General features: G+C 43.3%; 1 protein-coding gene across 1 annotated transcript in view; it reads right to left on the reverse strand.

Annotated features, from left to right (window-relative positions):
• Positions 1-675: 675 nt before the first annotated feature.
• The window catches only part of pth1r (parathyroid hormone 1 receptor), a gene marked incomplete at both ends in the record, with an annotated part of 64,046 nt that continues 40,318 nt past the window's right edge, over positions 676-24,403 (reverse strand). Inside the window, 11 exons of the mRNA XM_083653890.1 lie at positions 676-1,053; positions 1,143-1,184; positions 1,676-1,817; positions 2,322-2,416; positions 2,549-2,615; positions 3,530-3,590; positions 4,156-4,309; positions 12,353-12,539; positions 16,174-16,268; positions 19,181-19,305; positions 19,640-19,750. Coding sequence (XP_083510016.1) covers positions 676-1,053; positions 1,143-1,184; positions 1,676-1,817; positions 2,322-2,416; positions 2,549-2,615; positions 3,530-3,590; positions 4,156-4,309; positions 12,353-12,539; positions 16,174-16,268; positions 19,181-19,305; positions 19,640-19,750 — 1,457 coding nt within the window. The remainder of the gene's footprint in view (positions 1,054-1,142; positions 1,185-1,675; positions 1,818-2,321; positions 2,417-2,548; positions 2,616-3,529; positions 3,591-4,155; positions 4,310-12,352; positions 12,540-16,173; positions 16,269-19,180; positions 19,306-19,639; positions 19,751-24,403) is intronic.

The raw sequence follows: 24,403 nt of genomic DNA on the forward strand, positions 1-24,403 counted from the left end.
ATATGTCCATCACGTTTATCACGGGCTCGCTTCTCGCCGTCGTCACACCTAAAGCCCGCGCGTAGCTGCCTCATAGGACGCCGATTGGTGCGAACCACTGGTGGTTCGGATTCAAAACAATACATTGGAGCGTGGCAAGATGGATTCTTCGTGTGATCTCGTGATCTCGCGTGAATCCAGCTGCCTCGCAAGGTTACTTGGTCAGATCAATCTGTTGAAATCACCCAGACATTGGCCCCCAAGTGCACTCAAGATCCACTAGGCATCACACTGTGATTAAGGCTGTTCCCGGCAACTAACTAACTAAGCCCAGTCTCTGGACTAAAACTGAGCGAAAAACATGACAGAAAAAAGGTACAACAGCGATGGCAGTGGGAAAACAAAGTGACGTCAGTCTGTTTTCAGCCATGACACATTCAGCCTGGCAGGTGCTTGGTTAAAGTCGAAGAAAGCGCTTGCCACAATAGTGAAGGTCTTCGTCCCTAAAGAAAGGTGGCCCGCGTCACAAAAGTGATACACCCTTTTTTGTTTTGCCTTGAGTCTCGTCACTTCTGGCTTGATTCACAGGAGAAAGAAAAACTGGCAGTGTCGGTGTATGCAGTCGTCCTCTTCAGACCATCCTGAGAATACTGACCGTTCGTTCTAGTTTTCTTTTGGCGTTGTTTTGGTCCAGTTTCACATGACTGTCTCCCTCTCCTCCTCCACCACAGGAGAGGGTTTGTCCTCCTCGCAGGGCCGCGTGTTCTGCGTGTGGGTCGAGTGCTCCTCCTCGGGAATGTGCAGCTCCTGTCCCGACGAGGGGATGGAGTTCTCCGAGACGGAGCCGTTCTTCACGTACCCGGGCAGGTTCCGGTGCCCGTTCAGCGGCGCCGGGCCCGGTCCTAGCCGCGTGGTGAGGTGCAGGGCCAGCGGGCCGCGGGCCGTGACGTTGGTGACACTGGTGTGTGACACCATGGGTCCATAGCTGTAGGTGTTGCTGCCGCTCCGAGCTTTCCTCTTGAAGTCCAGGGCCAGCGTCCTCCTGCTCCACGACTTCTTGATCTCCGCTTGGACCTTAAGGGAGGAGATGAGTCATTTAGCCCCAGAAGATCTTGGATATTATACAGTAATCTTTGCTGTAAAATGCTGGAATAAGGTCTTACCTCCCCGTTGCAAAAGCAATATATAATGGCGACAAAGAATCCCTGGAAAATAAGAGAGGATTGATTTTAATATTCTCAACTTCCAGGCCTACTTTATCCTCAATCTTACATTCCAGACAGTTACTTTAAAGGATACGTTCACGCAAATTTTTTAATTCTGTACACCCTCTTTTCAGCTGACATTTTCACTGTAGCTGTGAGCTTAAATGTCTTTTCAAGTCAACTTTGCATCTCAGGGCTTCTGGAGACTTACATTCGTTTTTTGTTTTGTTTTCCTTTTTTTATGTTTGAAAGTTGGTCACCATTCACTTTACATTGTTTAGGAGAATGATGTAACTGTTTCCCTGGAAAACTCCCTGAAAAAGTAATGACTGAATTTTCATTTTTGGGTGAAGTTATCCTTTAATTTGATTTGAGGCCTCTGTGTAATTCCCACCCTGGTGTAATGTGACGCCTGGAGACACGTTAAATCCGGATACATTCAATCAAATTTGTTCAAGTTTTACGATTCTGACAGCGGTGGTTTGCTTTACCTGGAAGGAGTTGAACAGCATCTCGTAATGCATCTGGATCTGCCAGGGAATCCCAGTCACCTCTGTGTACGGCATGGCCATGAACACGATATAGTGGACGCCAAACAGTGGCATCAACACTAACGTGGACTTTAACAATTTTCTGTAAATGAACAGAATGGCAAAGAAATGTCAGTCTTTTTAACAAACTACTGTACCTACCACTCATCTACTTTGCAAACGTGCTGGAACACATCAAGTCCATGAAAAAAAGAAGAATTCTGCACACTTAAAGCAAAAAAGTCCTCCCCACATTCATTCATTTCCTGTTCCTGCATATTTCCTTTTTTTATGCAGACTTCTTCCCTTTTTGTCATTCTGACACGCTAAATAGATCAACATCTAAACACTATAAATACCTTTTATCTTAAGTATTATATTCACTGTACGACAGGGATGGATTGCTGTTGTCATGTGCCATATAAGCTTATCTCATAACATGTCACATGATGCACACAGCAAAAATAGTAAATTATTCACTATTTTATGATGCTGCCTGTAATGCGGGTTACTAATACATATAGCATACGAATAAATCAATCCAGAGGAGCTGTCAGTCTAGCAAGGTTTAAGAAAGTAAAAATAATGTTGCCATGACAACACCCACCTGTACTGCTGCCTTGTGTCACATCTTCCAGCATTTGTTTCTCGTAGTTTAGTTGCCAAGACTCTGATTATGTTCAGAAATAACACAAAATTAACCTGCAGAGAAAACAGAAATATAATGATAGAATTAAGTGTCATACATGATAAGGCGACAGACCCAACAGCTCAAGCCACAGGTGCTGTAAAATACTATAATTTAGAAACCAGCAGGAGAAAGTGACTACTCACCACTATAGCTGTAAGGATAGGGACTTGAACTATCCATTTCAAATTGCCTGCACTTAAATCCCAGCATCTGCAATACACAAACAACAACAAAACAGGGATCAATGAGTGATCAAAGAAATATCACGCTGCAGGTAGCTGTGATTATCCAGGAGCCGGTATCTCTAAATCCAGTTTGATCTCTTTTTATTTCTTTATTTAAAAAGCTGCCATAGTTTGATCTGAAACGTCTCAAGTACAGTACCAGTGATGCAGAATGGAAATTAACAGCCAATAGTGAAGATACTTCAGGACCAAGCAGGAGCCCGGAGTCAGGAAGTCGTAGAATAGTTTATTTTGAAGCGGTGCAGCCACTTCTACAGTATGAGTGACTTTGTCAGTATGAGCACGAGAGTTCACCTGGAGTTCACCTGAGGTGTAGTCACCTGGAAGGGGGGGTTAGGGTTAGGCAGTTGTGAAAAGTCACCTGGGCAAATCCATCTGGTGCTTCTGTGTAGGAGGAGCATGAGATGTAGTCTCGCGAGATCTGGTGAGTGATGTCACTCAACTGGAACTGATGTCAAAAATTTGCCCGACTGTGATGTCATCAGGCAGTCATGATGTCATCAGTGATGTCACTCGAGCAAATGTTGAATGCATTTGCCCAACTGTGATGTCACTCGAGCAACTGTGATCTTATCTTAGCCACAATTTGTGACGGAAGTGATGTCAGTCGGGCAGTTGCTGGATCGAGGCAACAAGGAAGAGGCTGTGTGTGAAGTGATGTCACTCAACTGGAAATTATCTCACGCAATTGCTCGACTGTGATGTCATCAGGCAGTTGTGATGTCATCAGTGATGTCAGTCGAGCAATTTCCTTCTTCTTCTTAGTTAAAATTGGTTAAGTGGTGTCTGTATGTCTGCACCGCTTACTTCAGCACCTGGGTGTCATTCTTAATGAACTTTAACAGTATTGTTTATCTCTCGTGTGTGCAGGTCACTTACTCTGTGTCTGCTAAGGTCGCTCTTACACTTGCCCAAACTGTCACAAACATAGCTGGGACACCTGAAAAATAAAATAAATATGATTATAAGAAGCAACCATTAAAAACCAAGGCCATAATGTCCACTAGTAGCCATCATGTAGTTATCATCCATAACCTTGTTCTTATTTTTCAGGTTCTTGCGCTGAGGAAAGTGCAGTGCAGCATCCACATTGTATGCGCTGTGCTTACATAATTAATACGCACAGTGTGTACAATGCAGGAACTGTAAAGCCCATATAGATCTCAGTGTGCAGGAACTCTAAAGCCCACACAGATTTCTCGCCGTGAGTCATTTCCTTTGATCTCGGCTGGACAGTAACACAGTGTGAGCAAGACCCTTTTCTGACAGCATACTATTCACATTATTATACCATACCTACTAATCATATTGCAACCTCTTTTTTTTTCCCCTTCCTAAGGTTTTCCCCCCAGATTTTTTTCTCCCACTTTCTCTGCAATTGTACTTGGCCAATTCCCGCGGCTGTCCCGGCCATTGCTCCAGATTAGCACATGCTTCCTCTGACATGACCTATTCAATGTTAATTTAATTTGTGTGCAAAAGAATGGGAATAACGTAGAACTCACCCCATCCAATCAGAGTAAATCCCCATAGGTACTTTCTGTCTGAGAAGAAAGTCATGAAGATGAGGCTGTGGAGGTACAGACCCTCCACCAAGATCCAGTAGTAATTGGTCGCCAGAAAGTAGAGAAACAGGGTCACAGCCACCTTGCAGCCAATCTGTACACACACACAGCAGACAGATTATAAGATTTAATCAATACCCATAGTGACATAAATAAATGTATCACATTTTTCCAAGACCTGTCCAAAATGATTTTCCAACACAATGTTATCTCTAGGCTGTCCTCCCATACAATCCTAATGGGCGCTGGTAGTTCTGTTTGTTATTGCAGCAAAATACGATTATGTGAATAAGCGAGGCAGACTTAAAGGATAAGGATTGTCTTTATTGTCCTTTTTGTTGCTGATCGATTCTGAGCAAAATGAAACCCGTCAAACAGTCCAACACAAAAAGTGATCAATGTCGTTTCAACACAATAACACTCACGCTGCAGCTGCATACAGAATGTCTTTTATACAACACTTAGTTCTGGTCGAGCAATTTGATTGCATAAGAGGCATTTTCTCCATACTGATATTTCGTATAACAGCACAGGACACATCACTGTATGTATATAATTCCGCTTCACAGCTGTTCTATTCATGTTGATTGGGTTGTGTTCACGGTGTTTTTCTGTGCGCACTAGCGTCAGAGATATGGATACATTTGACCTTTGTGAACGGTAAGCTGAAATCGTCTGTGCTTACCTAAAAGTAGCTAGCTTAGCTAACTTGCAGTTGGGAAACAGTTGACCTGTTGGCTTGGCAACATTGTGTGGTGTTAGTGAGGGAACTGTTTTTGTTGGCGGAGACAACAGACAAAAATCAACTGTCTCAAATTACTTAAAAAATACTATTATTACTTATGAATAGCTTTTACAACTGTTGTCTAAAAGCAATATCACACTCAAGGTCATGATGTTGACAGGATATCGCCCTGGGGCATGGGGCCATGATGTTGGGGCCTCGTGCCTATGACCGATATACAACGATATACAGTACAACAACACTCCGTCTCGTGTGATATTGCTTAAATATATGTATATATATATATATAAACATATATATACTGTATGTTTACTCTGACGGCTGCCAGTCTTCTGCGACATTCAGGTCACATCGGAAGAAGTGGAAAGGCCATGATTTTGTTGCTTTGACTTGATGATGTGTTACCTGGTCAAACACATCCAAAAGCGTTTGCACTTAAGAATTCAAAGTATACTATTATTAACCAAAGGCAGCAGATATTTCTCGTTTTACGTGTGTAGGGTTGATGTGAATATGATTATTTCGATTTTTGACCTTGGACATTGGTGGATTGTCTGCTGTGTTTTGGTCTAATGCTTGTGGCAGTTCTTCAACTTATGACTCCAAATGAGAGATCACTGAGCCCACAAAAACATCCCACATATCCTACTTAAAGTTACCAGTAGGAGGTGGATGTGAACGATTTTTCTCAGCTGACAGGCCGTATTTAGCCTAACTCCAATATGACGTGAACAGGCCATCAGAGTGACTTGAACGTTCTACTTTCTAACAACAGTATGGAATACGACATAGCGATATCGTTTCAGGCCACTGACAGTGAGGATGCTAAACCAATTAGTATTCTATGATGGCCCCTTTCCCCACCCCCTTCCCTCACCACGCCCCCTCCCACCACCCGCATCCCCCTAGTCACTCCCCCTACACACCCGTCGAACCCCACCTCTCTACAACCTTCCTATCCGTAGCTATGGCCCTTTTTCCCTCGCCACGCCCCCTTCCGTGCTGTGAGATGTGTGTTTTTGGTGATTTTGTCCGATTAGCCTCCATTCTAATCTAACTAAGTTGAGAGTGGTGGTAAAGGCAGTGTGTATCTTGTTTATGTAGGGAGGATATGGCGAATGAGGCAAACTCCCGAAAAGGTGGCGTATCCCTTTAAGTGTAGCCATGTTGGAAGTTTTTTTTTGATAGACAGTAGATAATGTTGATTTGCATTAACCCTTGTTGATTCATTTGTTTACATGCTACCTTGTAGATTTACTTTGGTTATTAATTCTGCATACAGTCCTGGTGTAATGGTGTTTCATTTACACAGTAGTGTGGCTAAAAGTAAATGTAGTTCATGTTGTCTACATAGTCCAATAAAACTAATGGTTGTGACCAGTGTTAAAGGTATTATAATACCAATTAAAGCCATTTACTGAATGTAATTCAGAATATATCATAAGACATTGAGAATGTAATTTTGAGTTAGTTTTTTGATACTGATAGTGTATTTGAAGTATGTATTTTGTGTTTTTGAAAATGTGATACTTTACAAAAAGAAAACATATTGAGAAATTGAGACACAATGAAAAAAAGGACAAAAGGCTATAACTTTGAAACTTTAATAAACTCTGCCGCGAGAAACGCATGGGTGAACAACTAACGTTGCCGTGTCCTCTTCTTTCATCTGTTTTAACAGAATCCTTTCTGTTATGCACGGTCTCACGCTTGGGACCTGCAACACAACAACACTGAGGATGCCTATCAGCATAACTCAATCATTCATTCAGTGTTGATAGATAGATAGATAGATAGATAGATAGATAGATAGATAGATAGATAGATAGATAGATAGATAGATAGATAGATAGATAGATAGATAGATAGGTAGATAGATAGATAGATAGATAGATAGATAGATAGATAGATAGATAGATATATAGATAGATAGATAGATAGATAGATAGATAGATAGATAGATAGATAGATAGATAGATAGATAGATAGATAGATAGATAAACTTCAGGGGGGTAAAAATTACCCCTTGGCGGGTCTAGTGTTAAAAGCAGCAGAGAACTAAATAGCGGGTTGGTAACCTAAAGCACTGGGCTATCAAACGTGTTATACTTGATGTAACACATTGCTTTCTCTTGGGATTCAATCATTAAAAATTATTTGTTTTAGCGTACAAAGTACATCAAACCCATGATGTTTGGTAAAGTGATGTGCTGTTCAGTTGCAATTGTCAGAGGAGTTGGGCCAGGGCTCGGAGCTCCGCCTGCTCAGAGTGGGGTGCCACATGCTCCAAGGGTTGTAGGTCCAACTCGTCTCAGTGGGCGCTGGTGCGGCTGGGGCTGGACTGCTGACCAGATCCGGTAGAGTTGTGGAGTTGGTAGATGGAGCAAAGGAGTGTAAGGCAAAATCTCCACTTGTGGACAAAATGGAGATGCCAAAGGAAGTCGTTGTGGACCACGGGTTGCGATAGTTTCCCAAGATTGATGCGTTTGGGTCAGTCGGTGTGCCAGAGCTGCTGGGCCAGGAGTGCAGACAATCGCTGCTTGGGACGTCCCCGATGGAGGAGGACACAGCACTGAACTCGGGCCAGCTCTGCTGAGGCTCCGAGGACTTTGGGAAATTCATACCTCTCAAAACTCCTGTCAGATTGAAAGAATTGTTGGGTCCAAATGCAGAGAAGGAATTGGCAGAAATGAAGTTTGGGCTATTTGCTGTGTCAATGGGACTCCATAATCCAGAGCTGTCAGAGCTGTCACTCTCCACTGATGTCATGTGTGCAAGAGTCTTTCCTTGGTCAACGGTTTTACTTGGGCCATTGCCACCTGGGCTTCTGTCATAACCAGCAACCACAGCAGCAAAAGTGGGATTTCCATTTTTGCCCGCGAGTGAAGCGGCTACAGACAGCTTGTTCCCTGGGGCCTTCAAGTTTCCCTCACTGTTATTGTTGAGAACACTGCTGTAGGTGGCTCGGGACACTAAGCTGGGGGAAGACGATGGGGGGAAGCAGGTCCTGGCTGAGATGGATCTCTTCAGAAAGGGGTCCGCATTCATCGTCTGGATGGAGATCTGCTGATGACTATCTGCTTGGTTGCCGAGTTTGGGGAGAGGGAGATCCCATTCCGGAGAGGCAAACTCCTTCTCACCTTCTGAGCTGCTGCTGTGGTCCAGCTCTGGGAGAGAGCCACTGGACAACAACTTCACCAGCAGAGGAGGCCCATCTTCAAGCTTCCCAGTCAATCTGTGTTTCTGCAGGGTTCTTGTCTTTGGGATGTTGGTAAAAGGGTGAAGACGTTTGGATGTGAAGCTCTTGTGTTGTTTGTTCCCCAGCAGTGTTACATATGGCAGCTCAACAGAACTGGATTTTTCTGCTTGGTTCTCTTTCTTTATGGTTCCTTGTTCCTTGTTTTTGGGTTTTATTCGGAAATTTGAAGTCTCCTCTTTCCCTTTCCCTGTGGCTACTGTCCGCCCTTTCTTTTTCACTTCTTGGCATGAGGTGGTACTTCCTTTGGCCAGCTGGGAGGAAGCAGTTTGCATAGAGGGTCGGCTAATGTTTGACCTGGGCCTCTTATCTTGGCTGTCTGGTTCAGATACGGTACGGCCTTTAGCCGGTCGGCCTCTAACCCTTGGTGCTCTACTGCTGTGCCCATACAGTCCTCTGAGATCAAATGGTCTCCCAGTCTCCGAGGTAGAGTTGGTTTCCACAAACAGACGTCTCTTGAAAGGATCCCATTTGCCGTAAGCCTGGTACACTGTGGCAATCACCTTAAGCAACACGGAACTCATCATGAGAACGAGAATGATGTAGACCACCAGCTGCCAGCTGGGTCTGGGTAAGCTCTCTGCACATGCAGCCATCTTATGGTAGGGCAAGGAGGCGTTCAGGACAAACACAAACTCAGAGCCTCCACACGTCACCAATTTCAGCTCGCGGATCACTCGAGATGAGGTGAAGTCAAACTGGTTGCATGAGCTCATGAAGCACTTGCCCAAGATGTACTGGCTAGTGTCTATTGTGTGTTACAAACAGTGGCATGTATGACATCACTGACGACATCACAATTGCTTGAGTGACATCACTGATGACATCACAATTGCTTGAGTGACATCACTGATGACATCACAATTATTATTTGTTGCAGTTTTCAGAACACTAGGGTTTCGGCCCCACAATTGTTCAAGTGACATCACCGATGACATCACAATTATTTTTTCAGTTTCGGTTTACACTGACTTCATCAGAATCAGAATCAGAAAGACTTTGGGGGAAATTGGACAGGTTACAGTAGCTCGCACTCAGAACACACATAGCATAAAATAAAACAGTAGTAAAATGCGATAAAGTAAGCAAAAATAAAGTAGAGTAAGTAGAGTAAAGTATAATAAAGTATAATATAAAGTATAATAAGTAGGATGTACATTACGTGTCAAATTGCAGTTATTGCACACTGGACTTATATTAAGTCAGCTTGCCCATTACACGTGGCTCAACAAGGCACAGTTAACTCATTGAGTGCCAATGACGACTATCGTCGTCAATTCAAATAGTAATGTAGAGTGCCAATGACGACTAAAGTCGTCAATTCAAATAGTTACGTAGAGTGCCAATGACGACTAAAGTCGTCAATTGCGTTTTTTGACGGTGGGACGTGGATCAAAGCCAGATGCATCTCCTGTAAAAATATGGGCGATGTCGAATGTGTATAAGCTATTTTACGGACCCATTAGGTGGCGACAGTGCTCTCCAGATTAGAGAAAGGTGAGGAAAAAACAGAGAAGTCATGGGGAAACGGAAACCGCATCGGTATGCATCGATATGCATGAAGCATAATGTTAGCTGTGCCTGTGAACAGCAGCCAATCTGCTGCCACAATTGAGCCCCTCCATCTCCGCTGCGATAGCCCCTCCACATGATTAGTTGCCGACACCAGCGTCTTTCTGAAAAGTTACATTATTCTCAGCTGGAAGCGTTGGGAGCCGGCGACAAAAATGGCGGAACGCTGTGAAAAAGCTGGGACTCGCCTGACACACGCAGCAGAGCGAGCAGAGCCACCAGAGACACTCCCACGGAGGAGGAGTTTGCAGTTGAGGGGGGTGGGGGTGCTGTTTTATTGAAGGAAATTACTGTTCAGATGTTTCAGGTCAGAAAATATTAGCTTCAGAGTCAGTGATTTGCTTGAAATGCTTCATTTCACAAAAGGCTCATTATCTCAGCTTCTAGATGGAAACGTCTGTTTTTGGTGAAATCAACCTATCTTCTCCGGCTGATAACTAAAGAACGGAAAATGATATCAATAAACTTTTTTTGCTGATGATACAATAGAGTCTCATCGTTCTTTGGGCGTGTTCGGTGTTTACATAGTAATATCACACAATATTCTGTGGGCCTCGAGAAATCACTGAAAACGCTCTGAAAGGGCTGGCACTGGGAGCATCCGTTTTCCAAAAGTGGCTGGCACTCAATGAGTTAACCTATCGGCTGACTCAGTCTCAGGGAGACTGAGCGTCTCTGAGGTGCTCTTTTAAGTGAGGCGTTAAAGAGTCCAATGGCCACAGGCAGGAATGATTTCCTGTGCTTCTCCGTATTGCATCTAGGTGGGATCAGCCTCTCACTGAACGTGCTCCTGTGTTTGACTAGCACGCCGTGGAGTGGGTGCGAGTCATTGCTCATGATGGAGCGTAGCCTGGACAGCGTTCTCTTCTCCGACACCGCTGTCAGAGAGCCCAGCTCCAGCCCCACAATGTCCCTGGCCTTACGGATCAGTTTGTTGAGTATGTTGGCGTCCGCTGCCTTCAGCCTGCTGCCCCAGCACACAATAGCATACAGGAAGGCACTAGCCACCACCGACTCATAGAACATCCTCAGCATGGTCCGGCAGACGTTGAAGGACCTCAGCCGTCTCAGGAAGTAGAGACGGCTTTGCCCCTTCTTGTAGAGTTTTTAGCCCAGTCCAGTTTATTGTCAATGTACACTCCAAGGTACTTGTAATCCTCCACTATGTCAACACAGTGACACATGACAGTTTAAATTATTTTTCTGGATGGTTCCGGGGTGGCGATGTCATTCTGCTACTGCAGTTATTTTGGATAATGTAAAAGTAGTGTTATAAGTAATGTGTTACTCTACACAGACAGTACTATTGTAAAGTAACTTATTACTTTTGAATAAAAGTAACTATGTAGTATTGCATTTTGAAAGTAACTTGCCCAACACTGATTAACATTAAGGAAAGGTCTACTAATAATAAAGTCAAGTGTCAACTAATCAATGCTGATAATGTATGCTAAAAGATAAAGGAGTGAGCATAATGCAGTACATGCTTTGAATGGTTTGAGTTATGCAGTGTTCTAAGCAGACCGGATGGCATGAAGCAGATGATAGAATGGTTTGAGTTATGCAGTGTTCTAAGCAGACCGGATGGCATGAAGCAGATGATAGAACGCTCATCCGTGAAATTTGAAACTTGACTTGGGCTTGTAACCAAAGACTTAAGACTTGACTTGGACGATAGCTCAAAGACTTGAGACTTGACTTGGACTTGCAACAAATGACTTGTGAGCATCTGTGCCGCACGCATGACATCATCAGTGGGACAACAATTTTAACAGATTGACAGACAAACAATGCCCACTTGCTCCCTTTTACACATGGCTGAAGATGGGTGTCTGAAGCCAGACTGTGCCAGACAGTGTGTGTGTGTGTGTGTGTGTGTGTGTGTGTGTGAGAGAGAGTAAATTTATGACATCACTGATGATGTCATCAGTGGGACAGACAGACAGACAAACAAAGGGCTCGGTATTGGAAAATACGCACTATTTGGGAATGCCATGGCACCCACATCTTGGATAACAACATTGTCTCTGAGGTGGGTACAGTTTTATTGTGATTGATAACGTGTATATCGCGTGCAGCCATTTAGCCGATCTTGCAGTGGATATAGCCCGCGTTGAGGCTAAACATTACGTTGCTCTCCTAGCTAACATCGTTAGCTGCCTGCTATAATCAATACACTGCTGATACGTAATGTTGCATACCCAAATGCCAGCCGATCTGAAGGCATAAATCTCTCTCTGATTGTGTACTTACGTAGCAGTGACAAATCATCTTTATGTCTGTCTCAGTGGCCTCCGTGTCCATTCTCTTCTCCACCCAGTTTCACAACAGCTCCAGAGAGGAGCGCTCGTTTTATGTTCAGGCGGGAGGAGTAGAATTGAAGACACATTTTTAATAATAATAATTGATATTGTCCAAACTGCACAAAAACAGTGCTCTGCACTCAGTCAACCCAAGCGAAACGCACTCCGCGAGTTTGAAGTCAATCAGACCAACGGTTCTCGAGACATCAACAAATTCTCGAGATTTCAGGTACACTTGTCTATCTGTACTGCTGCACTTACAAACTGTGTTTTGTTGGCTGGCGGTGCCTCAGTGATGGACTTGAGGTCTTCCACGCTGACTCTCTCCATGTCCTCCAAGGCCGATCCCGAGTAAAGCACCACATCTTTCACGAAAATACTGATAGCTCTCAGCATGAAGGAGACGAAGAGGTGCATGTGGATGTAGTTTCTGGTGCAGTGTAAGCGTCTAGATGCAAACAATCAGAGGACCAAAGTGAGACAACTTCATTGAATGGATGGTGAGGGGGGCATAAAGAAAATGTTCAATGTTCACACAGCATAATAATTGGTATATTTTTCAAAGACAAGTACAAAGAAAAATCAATCATTATTTAATCTCAACAATACAAACACCACACATTCAAATAGCTTGTAAATGAAATGAATTTGGTTCTACAGTAGCAAAAATAAATAAATAAATAACCCAGCAGCTATTAATGTGCAAATAATCAAGTCATTATGAACTGTTTATGTGTATGCGTGTGCGTGGATGTGCATGCCCATGTGTGTGCGCATGCGTGCGTGCACACACACACACACACACATACACACACACACACACACACACACACACACACGCTTTCATGTAAGTGTGAGTATTTTCACCCACATGAACAATGCTCATCCTAATTAGAGCCAGCTGAGTTCCACGCTGACTATAACACATTCTTGAGATTTAGGGTCTTGAAAAGCACAAATATTGAATTGCTGGGCTCAAAGTGAGCTGTAAAAACAAAATTGCAAGCATGTGTTGAGAAGTTCCAAGAGTGTACGAGTTTCCTTCCAGACAACCAAAAGTTTATCTGTCAACCTTTCTCCAAAACATCCTCTCTATGTATTGACAATGGAGTGTGCTTTTGAGGTCATGCCACAGTATTGGAATCAACTGGATCAACGCTAGCACAGGTTATATCATGAAGCAGGATTCAATGATGATAGCAACCCGCAGGCAGCAACCCATAAGTGTTTGATTATTTTATTATTTCTTTCCCCATAGCCTCATTAGAGAGCTGTATATTTGACAAGCCATCCTTTGAGAGCTATTGATTTGGAAGTGGTGGGCGAAAACTAATCTAGTAAACGGTTCCCAGCGAGAAAAAGAGAAAAAAACTGCTAATGTGAAGTATCCCCTTTCTCTCCCTCAGAAACATTTCTGAAGTCTCCTGTCTGAAAGCTGACATGCTGAAGGGGAGACATGGCTAGAGTGCTCAGTGCACAGAGCCAGCATGTCAGACAGGCCCCTGGGAGAACTTATTAAACTCATTTGGCCCATAGATTTCCTGGTGCCAGTTTGGAGCTTTCCTAAAGCCCGGCTCCTTAAGAGTGCCTGCTTGTACAGTAAAAGTCACGCCGGTGGGAGCGTTGGTAAACAACGCCTTCACACTGACTCCTGATACTCCCTATGCTCAACAAAATAAGTCAATAATGAAAAGTCCTCCCCTGCATTAATCAGTTAAGAAAAAACTATCCAACTGTTGCCATATACTGTATGTATGTATGTATATATATATATATATATATATATATATATATATATATATATATATATATATATATATATATATATATATATATATATATGAATTCAACCAATGATTTTATTCACACAGTTCCTAGTGAGCCACATTATATTAAAAAGCAAAAAGCAAAAACTTCTTCCTTCTATAAGGACGTTTTATCCCCTTTGTCCCTTTGAATTGCATTACTGCAAGCCTGGAGGCAGACTGCTCAAAGAGAGACGTATGGAAGCATGCATTACTGCAAGCCTGGAGGCAGACTGCTCAAAGAGAGATGTATGGAAGCAGGCATTACTGCAAGCCTGGAGGCAGACTGCTCAAAGAGAGATGTATGGAAGCAGGCATTACTGCAAGCCTGGAGGCAGACCGCTCAAAGAGAGACGTATGGAAGCAGGCATTACTGCAAGCCTGGAGGCAGACTGCTCAAAGAGAGACGTATGGAAGCATGCATTACTGCAAGCCTGGAGGCAGACCGCTCAAAGAGAGATGTATGGAAGCAGGCATTACTGCAAGCCTGGAGGCAGACTGCTCAAAGAGAGATGTATGGAAGCAGGCATTACTGCAAGCCTGGAGGCAGACCGCTCAAAGAGAGACGTATGGAAGCAGGCATTACTGCAAGCCTGGAGGCAGACTGCTCAAAGAGAGACGTATGGAAGCAGGCATTACTGCAAGCCTGGAGGCAGACCGCTCAAAGAGAGATGTATGGAAGCAGGCATTACTGCAAGCCTGGAGGCAGACTGCTCAAAGAGAGATGTATGGAAGCAGGCATTACTGCAAGCCTGGAGGCAGACCGCTCAAAGAGAGATGTATGGAAGCAGGCATTACTGCAAGCCTGGAGGCAGACTGCTCAAAGAGAGACGTATGGAAGCAGGCATTACTGCAAGCCTGGAGGCAGACTGCTCAAAGAGAGATGTATGGAAGCATGCATTACTGCAAGCCTGGAGGCAGACTGCTCAAAGAGAGACGTATGGAAGCATGCATTACTGCAAGCCTGGAGGCAGACTGCTCAAAGAGAGACGTATGGAAGCAGGCATTACTGCAAGCCTGGAGGCAGACTGCTCAAAGAGAGACGTATGGAAGCATGCATTACTGCAAGCCTGGAGGCAGACTGCTCAAAGAGAGATGTATGGAAGCATGCATTACTGCAAGCCTGGAGGCAGACTGCTCAAAGAGAGATGTATGGAAGCATGCATTACTGCAAGCCTGGAGGCAGACTGCTCAAAGAGAGACGTATGGAAGCATGCATTACTGCAAGCCTGGAGGCAGACTGCTCAAAGAGAGACGTATGGCAAACATTTTGCCCACTTCACCTTACTGTCATGTTACAAAATGTATGTGCCTGCTATTACACAATACAACAGAATTACATGATTTCCTGCTAAAGCCACTAAAGTCAATATAATCAGTTTTCATTGTGATATTCTCTGTGCTGCTGTACATTTGTATTTCATACACTGGAATTCAATGGCGTGATTAGGAAAAACAAAAACAAAAAACAAAAACAAAACAACACAGCCAGCGAGGTGCAGACCAGTATTAGGCGTAGGCCTGTTTCACATAAGAGTATAAAGTCCAAATCCCCATCCAGAGACAGGAAAAACAATACAAATAAAGGGAGCATGTCATACAGTGCAAATGGAGTAATCTACTGTATAGGCTGACATGTCTGTACGGTGAAGCGCATGAAGGAAAAACATCAAGGGGACAGAGTATTATCCAGTAGCGGTACTGTATTTTATGGATTTCTTATCTGTACATATATTGGAATTGCAAATGTGACATTATCAAGGGGGGGGAGGGTGGCATTAAATCTCGGAGAGTTAACTGTGGAGTTTCATCTATGAATATCCATCTTGAATTGATATTTGATAGGAAGAAATGTGCTATTTGAGATTTTCTCATTTATCTAGATAAGGAAATTGATATTGCATGTGTATGGTATTGTATGTAAATATCTGTTCCAGTGAAAAATGGGATTGTGATTGTATGGTACATGTAAATATTGTCTGAGAACAAAGTCACATGACCAATTAGACCAATCTCTGGAACTATTTCAGGAAGTGATGACATTTGCTATATACAGTACCACCATAATGAAGGCTGTGTGGCCACAAATGTTGGGCGATTAAAGCAAAGCAAAACGGAGCATAAATGGGGCACAACTTGAATTCCTTCAGATGATTTTAAATCACACCATTAAAAACATAATCTTAATTTCGGATCCCTGCATCTAAATCCCCTCTTGGGGAATGTCGGTGGGTTGGAAAGACTGATTGCAGAATTCCAGCGACAACTTCAACTCACCGGAAATATCCCAAGATGACCACAGCCACCATAAGTGATCCTAGAGAGATGGAGTAGCCCACTGTGTAGATGAGATACAGACGGTCAAAGACCTCCTGTTGAAAAAGCAGAATGTGAAATAGCATCAACAGTTTACATTCAATTTGACAACTTTATAAAAAAAAAAAAAAAAATCTCAGCTGTATCCTCTCTTTGGTGCACTGCTTTATGCACTGTAGGTTTTACACTGTGAGGTTTTGAATTTTCAGTATAGTTGATAATTCTCTTAAAAGCAAAAACAAATAGCTTGTAAAATGTGGGGGAATGTATTGTTGTATTTTATAGCTGCTTGGTCAATAAAAGATACACAGAGAAAAATGAAGTTATTGTACAGTAACATGCTGACTTTTTATTGTATGAATTGCATGCAACAGTGTACGCCTGCTACACTGCTGCTTGCCCAGGAGACATTTCTATTGATTGATTTTTGTCTGGGGGAAAAAAGTTAACTTCATTCTCCTTTCAGCCATCATAAGGTTGAAGAAATAACCTGGCCATCAGCCGCCTGAGATTTGTGTTCAAATATGTATTCAGCCCTACTTTGCAGCATTTGAGATACAATAGGACTGCAGAACAGATGGAGGTGACAGTGCACACACTGATAAGTAGAAATATGCAGGTTGCCGTGCTTCCAGACACTTCACCTCGCTTTTGTTTCCAGTGTGTTTGCGCTGTAATCCAGCTTCCCACCTGCAGTCACAGACAATGTGCCTGTATGGACGACCGACAAAGGCAGAGGTAACACGGGGGCTTGAACCTGCGATCCTCATGTTGGTAGGCAGGGAATCTCCCACTACACTACCTGGACGCCCTGAAGGATTGCTACTTTCAGTAGTACGGTAACATAATTATCGTACATAACCATAATCACAAGTAAATCCCCATAATCACAAGTAAATCCCAGGTAATCAAACTGTGTTGGGTATTTTAAGTGAAGCTGATAAGTAAGTTTATATTTAACAGATTCACTATGGCCGATACTAATGTGGCAGTTTAACACTCCATTGTTTTTTCAGCAAATGACTGCAGCACATTCGAAATAACTACAGCAACTGTAACAGCAACTATATATATATATATATATGCATTTGACTACACATCGCCACCTGGTGACAGAAGTGTCTCAAGTAACCATGCGTTTCTAATCAAAGCAGCATTTGACTGGCTGGTGACGGAGCTGAATAAAGGCTGGGTGGGAGCGCTCGTCTTGCCTGCTTCCAGCGGTGAGGTTACAGCAGTGAGCAGGAAGCCAGAGGACAGAGCGCGGAGAGCCTCTGCTCTCTGTACATCAACACTGCAGGCACATTGGGTGTAACCAGACACTCCACCGCTGTTATCATTTAGCATCGGCATCCCGCGCCAGGCAACGGCTCTGTAAGTTGTGGTGGTGGTGGTGCGCGCTGCGGCAATTGTGCCGTGAAGCGGTTTCATTTGTGCATATGCATTTGCCATTAACTGCTGCAACCACTCCTGGGAGCCCATCAACATAAACATTTGAAGTCAGTAAGAAATTGAAGGGCGTCATGATGAGGTTATGCCCACATCCTCTACACTGAGACCCACATTTAAGTGAGGGGGAGGCGAATCCGTGTGGGACAGCCAATGTTGCATATCCTTTCGTGGCAAAACAGCAAGATTGAAAGCCAACCCTATTTGAAAATAATGGACGGAGCTCTTTACAGCGACCTCAGCGTAAACGTAATATTGCCCTTAACAGTCTCATGGCAACCTTCTTTGGGCGAGCTTTGAAGGCTTTCATTTTGTTTGTGGTGGTTGTTCCTTCTTATCAATGCGGGACTGATTGGTATAGCAAGTAACAGAACAGACCAACTGTAACCAAGAGCAAACTGGCTGCCTTAGACCTGGGGATCCCCTGGATACTGAACTCTCTCTATAAATTCAATTATTTTGCCTATCAACACGAGGGTTCGCAGGTTCAAGCCCCCATGTTACCTCCGGCTTGGTCGGGCGACCATACAGGCACAATTGGCCATGTCTGTGGTTGGGAAGGGAAGGGGGGGGACTGGGGGGAATAGCGTGATCCCCCCACGCGCTATATCCTGCCGGTGAATCTCCTCGCTGTCAGGTGAAAAGAAGCGGCTGATGACTGCACATGTATCGGAGTAAGCATGTGCTAGTCTACAACTCTCCCCAGATTGACGGAGGGGGTGGAGCAACGACCGGGACAGCAGGGGGAATTGCTCAAGTACAATTGGGGGGTAAATGGGAGACATTTCTGGGGGGGGGGGACTTGATAAATAAATAAATTAATTATTGTTATATAGTTTGTACAATTTAACCACATTTGACTTGGTCACAGCAAGAGAGAAACAAATATTATCACATTTCCAAAAACGTCTGCTGCTAATAGTAACAGCTGCACTCAACAACTTTGCACATTGGAGGCCCCAAATGGCAGTGAGAGGTAACTGTTTAAATTGTTGGTGCTTCAATGAGCAGAATGCAAATTTAGTATTTTGCTCTTAAGTTTCAATTTGTCACTCATCAAGAAGATCTTCTGCCAATGTACATATACCATACCATACTTTTGGGTTACATAATGGGAGTATTTCTTTTTTTTTTACATAAATAACCCATTTTTACATGAATAACCCATACATTTCTGTCTTGTCTAGTGCAGCTTTACGTAACTGCATTGGCAACCACATGGCCGTTTATGAATAATTGGAACCCATTCATCATCTCCCTATCATCATCCCATCGTTTCATGACAGATGATTCAACTGCATTGCATTGTACATTACGGAAACCTTCCACCCTGAAACCCTGAAACTGAGACCTTTGTCAAAAATGTGTACATTCCAATGGCAGCATAATTGCACGTTTAAATGGTGCAATAGCAGTGGAAATGAGCGTAGAATCAAAAATGTCACAATTTTGTTCTGGCAGCGATTGCGTTGTTCTTAATCACTGAGCGTGTAAATGGACAACATGACACCAATCTCACCTTTTCATGGTTCTGGTTGTAATGAGAAAGGAATTTGGCACATTCGCTGTAATTGGCCCAGGTCTTGTTGTTGGTTGTGGCTAGCTCCCATGTCCCGTTATTGTCACAGCGGCGGTATGCTAGTCCTGGACATCAAGCAGACATACGGCTATTTTAAAATACACATCTTTCCATCTGTTTTTCCAACTTTGCTATGAGTAACAACAGTGCAGATGACAAGAAGTGACAATTATGCATTATGCAAGCATGCTGTTAAATTAGATTAACTTGATATAAGTTGAAAGACTTCATTGGTTTTTGAAGTGTGGTTAGAAAACCTAACGTATATCTATTATCGGCTGTTTCAGATAATAGATACACATATATTTCTACCAAAACAGGTCTGCAATAGCAACGTTTGCCTGTGTTATCTTATCTTAGAAGGTCACACCTGCTGACTGGATCCAGGGTCAGCCTCACCTTTATGGTTGAAGTCATAGATGTACTCTGGACATGCGGTGAAAACAAGCTTTCCTGGAGCCCCCTCAGGCCAGCAAACAATGCCATCCCACTCTGGAGAGCAGAAACCATCTGCAGAGACAAAAGCAGCAGTGCTGACATTTAAAAATAGAGAGGCCTGGGTTCCAGCATTGCATGGCTATAGGCGTTTACGAGGGCAGTAGGATGCAAGACTTCTAAGGATTGTGTTGTCCTTTGAAAAGTAGGCTACATGCATGAACTTTATATAGTATGCAAATTAGCATTGCACAGCAGCAGCCATGCAATTTGTGGTTAAGTCTGACAGACTGTAAATTAGACGCAATGCATCCCATGACCTGTGTTTTCCTTTTTTTGTTTATGAAGGAAAACACCAGTGACCCAGATAACAGAAAACAAACATACTGTACTCGTCATCAAAAGACGCCGTATGGCTACTCGGGCCCAGTGCTGCGGGGGACCAGCGGTAGCGGGTGGTTTTGCCCCCCTCAGTTGTATTTTCTCTCCCCCCCCCGTCCCAAATTTAACACCTCTTCTACTCCTCACAGCGCAACATTACTGTCTTTCAGAGGCTGTAGATAGCAGGGTCATAACGCTACATAGTTAGCCAAAATTTTGGTGAAGGGAAAAACTGGCATGGCCATTTTCAAAGGGGTCCCTTGACCTCTCACCTCGAGATAGCTAAATGAGAATGGGTTCTATAGGTACCCACGAGTCTCCCCTTTACAGAAATGGCCCCTTTATGCTAATCCCATGTGGTTTTTGGTAAAAACAAAAGATAAATAAAAAAATAAAAACATTACTTTTTTTTTACATGAAGCATAAAAATGTGTTCTTTTTGCCTATTCTTTTTGAATATTTTTGCATTCTGCTGTTCGGAATTGCATAAATTGGGTATGACTGGAAAGCTGAGACTCATTCAATGAGGACAATTGTATTCATGTGTAATGATGATAATCCCCATAGTAACCATTTCGTTTAGTGAGACCATTTTTCGAAACTTAACTTCACTGTATCAAAATGACCTATTGTGACCTCTAGGATAATCACAGCTTCATGAAACTTTTCAACCACAAACTAGAGACCTACAGTAGGACATTCAGGTGATGTTTAGGCTTTCCTTTAGGTATATTGACCATAAGGGGGTTTCTGAGCAATCTCCAGAATAAAAGTGCTCACCACCCAACCGCTGAAAAATGTGTTTCTTACAGAAATCTCCAAATGTCAAAGGTTTTTGATACCAAATCACAGCATGAATTTTTCTATGCTGTTCCTCAAGGTCTTGATGTCTTAATGTGGTATTTTGGAGGGATCTTTTTTAATTAATTCTTGAGTGGTCAAAATGGTTAAATGACAACTTATGAGGCATAATTGAGCATGTGGATGGCCATAAGTTCTATCATACGCCCTTATACACTAGACTTCAAAGGTCTGGAGCCAGGCTACTTATACACTCCAAACTTTCTAAACTTTCAACATTTGAATAGACGCCTAACCAAAACACAATGTTTATTACAGATTCCTAGGAACTTTATGACTAGAAAAACTTGGCAGACAGTCCTGATAACCTACTGTTTTACTATATAAAAAGATTTTGTTTGCATGTTTTTAGCAGGGGGCTCCTATCTGGAGGAAACCCCAGGGGAGCACGGGGAGAACATGCAAACTCCGCACAGAAAGGCCCTTTTGACGAGCCCACCCGGGCCGTAGGCGCCGAGGACATGGGGATGGGGGACACACCCTCAGCGCCCACTGCGTCCCATGGGGGGAATCGAACCCACGACCTTCTTGCTGTGAGGTGACAGCGCTATCACTGCGCCACCGTGCCCCCCTATATAAAAAGGATTGCCCCTTCACAATTTTTAACTGCCCCCTCAGTCACTTCCTCCTGGAGCAGGGCTATTCAACATCCAATGTAATATACTATAATTAAGGCCTGATAATCATGGGATTTCCAGCATGATAACAATTTATCCACTGAATTCTATCTATGTTCATTAGAGCCTTGTTTGTTAGCTGCGGTGGCCTCTTCACCCGGCAGATTTCCGTAACTAATAGCTAATAAACAACTATATGAACGAGCATGTTTGTGCGCAGCTAGAAGTGTATGATCTATTCACAGCACTCAAACACTTACAATCATAGTGCTGCATTGTTGTTAGAGACCCGTGCTGTTTTTTTTTTCTGTTGTAGGAAATTGGTTTCAATATGGATCTTATTTACTAGATTCCATGCAAAATCAAAACAACACTGACCGCAGTGTAGTATGCCGAGTCACTGACAGGAAATAAACGCATTAAGCTTGTTTTTGCTCACAATAGCATAAAGGATCTCAGTTTCCAACTTCCATCCAATCTGACTTCCACTAACACATGTTTGGTACTATATCTCATACAGTATATGTTCAGCTTTGAATTCCTTAATACACGAACACTGGCAAACCAAAACCCATTCATTCAACTTCACACATTTAGTTTGAGAGTGCTCCTCCCTGAGCCAATAGTACTAACAAGGACGTTCAATGACAGTTTGAAGTGTTTCGAGACGATATAGAAACCAAAAACGTCGTTGAGGAATCTTTCCAATGTGCAATCTTTTTATACATTTTTTCCCTCACTTCCTCGGCATGCCCTCCTACTACAGGATTGCTGACTGTGTGCTTCTTCTGAGACTCTGTCATCTTTTCTTCAGCGGAGAACGTAACACACAAGACTTTCACAGATGAATCTATACTTCTCTCCGGCAAAGGAAAGAACCGTGTTTGGGAGCAGAAAGTCCCCTTAATTGTCAGCGAAAGTGTGGAGCTGAGCCCTCCGATAGTGGGAGCAAAGTCCCTTTCGCCACAGATTCCTGGCAAAAGCCATCCTCATGGCTTGGCATTTATTTTGCATTATTGAAAACATCTGCCCCATTTTGACCACTAATAAGTAGCTAAGGATAAAAGTAAAACTATGCTCTCTTTGCTGTAGATCTATTATTTTCCCATTCCTGTAATCACAGTTACAAAGAAACTTCTGAGGCAATGACGACATGCTTTTTATTTGCCTTGAAAATGGCCTGTCAGTTGGAGGGCATAATTAAAGAGTAGACTGAGTGGAGCTGACTGATTCGCACAGAGCTCTCACTCTGGCGGGAGGAAAATAGCGTCTCGTTTTGAAAATGACTGACCACACACATCCTGGGAGTAAAAGTAAAATGGCTCTTCACTTTTGCCATAGGTTTTATGACCATAGGACCACCTACTAACAGGCTTAAATTAAACACCGAACACACACATCTATCATTTCCTGTAAAATCCCGCGACCATGATTTAAATATAAACGTGACTATGGCGGACTTTGGTATTAGTGATGTCACTGAGGTTTTTAATAAGGTTTTCTTTTCCCCCGCACTCATTTGATTCCGACGTGCAGATGTCAAAACACATATCGTGCCGATCTCCTGATATATGCAACCTTTTATAATGATCGCTGATGTTATTCTGCACCGAGACCACAAGTTTGAACGCTGAGCTATTTTCACACTGGAAGGTCTGGGGCCTCGAACCCACATCCCTCCACTGTCCTCTCCAGGCAAACCTCACTGTTTCCCTCAATGAAAACCTTGTCTCACTCTCAGCCATGTAATGGAGACTTTTGTGTATTTAAAGCACAAATGAGAAATAACAACAAATAGATTGGACTTCACCGTGAAGGGTTGCAACACAACCAAACTGGGGGTGCGGCCTTGGCTCAAATTCTCTCTCAAAAATAACTAGAACAGCCAGATTAATTCATTACTCTCAGCTAATTCTACATTGCACAGGGCAACCCATTTTAAATAGTCATCACTCCACGTCGCTAATAATAGTTGAGCTAAACCACTAGTTTACAGTGGCTGGAAAAAAAATACACTAGGGGTGGTCAAGCAGGACTCAGGCAAGACAAATACGGACCAAAAGCCAAAGTCCTCAAAAAATGCACAGCAGTTGCTATTCTTTGAGTTTGACTCAGCCCACAGATTCAAGGTCTCGCCACAAGAAGAGACCAACATGAGCCAGTTTCCAAATAAAACCAGCGTATCCTCGGCCAAAGTCATCAGAACTACAAGAGCAACTCCTGTCCAAACCTTAATGGCCACTTCAAAGGAAATGCTCATTAGGGTCATCCTAACGAGGCTCGTTAAAGCAATGCTCTATTTGAACTTGATCTCACATGTCGACTTGACGTTCGGAGAAGTATTACAACATCACAGCGAACCGTTAATCAGGTTTTCAATGATTTCCACGTTGCTTAATTACCAACAACCAGATGAGACTCTGGAGTTCAAACGAAGTGAATTAAAAGCAATCCAAGTGCCATTAAATAAATATGTGAAATGGAGCACGTGCAACGAGCCCTGGTGTGGTTTTGCAGGCTTAAAAGCACACCGGGGACTGCTCTGTTCTTCTTCTTCTCTAATATGTTTAGCCTATTTTGTTTCAACGGTGCTGTGATTGGAAAGACATGTGCAACCTTCCGAAAGCGGTCAGAAAAAAGCCACCACATAAAGGCTAAGTCTCATCCACTCGGCTAACATCATCAGGTACTGCATGCAGGTCAGATACAGCGGTCGGCTCTGGAGCCCCCCCCCCCCCCCCCCCCCCCAAAATCAGCATGTCACAGGAGCCCCAGGCAACATGATTCCCCTATGGGCAAATTAGTGTCTCATGAGAAAGTAGCTAGATTCAGTGTCAACATCCTTCCAAATGTAGGGGGCGAGAGAGAG

The sequence above is a fragment of the Poromitra crassiceps genome, assembly GCF_964638095.1.
Source record: "Poromitra crassiceps genome assembly, chromosome: 17".
Taxonomy (NCBI): domain Eukaryota; kingdom Metazoa; phylum Chordata; class Actinopteri; order Beryciformes; family Melamphaidae; genus Poromitra; species Poromitra crassiceps.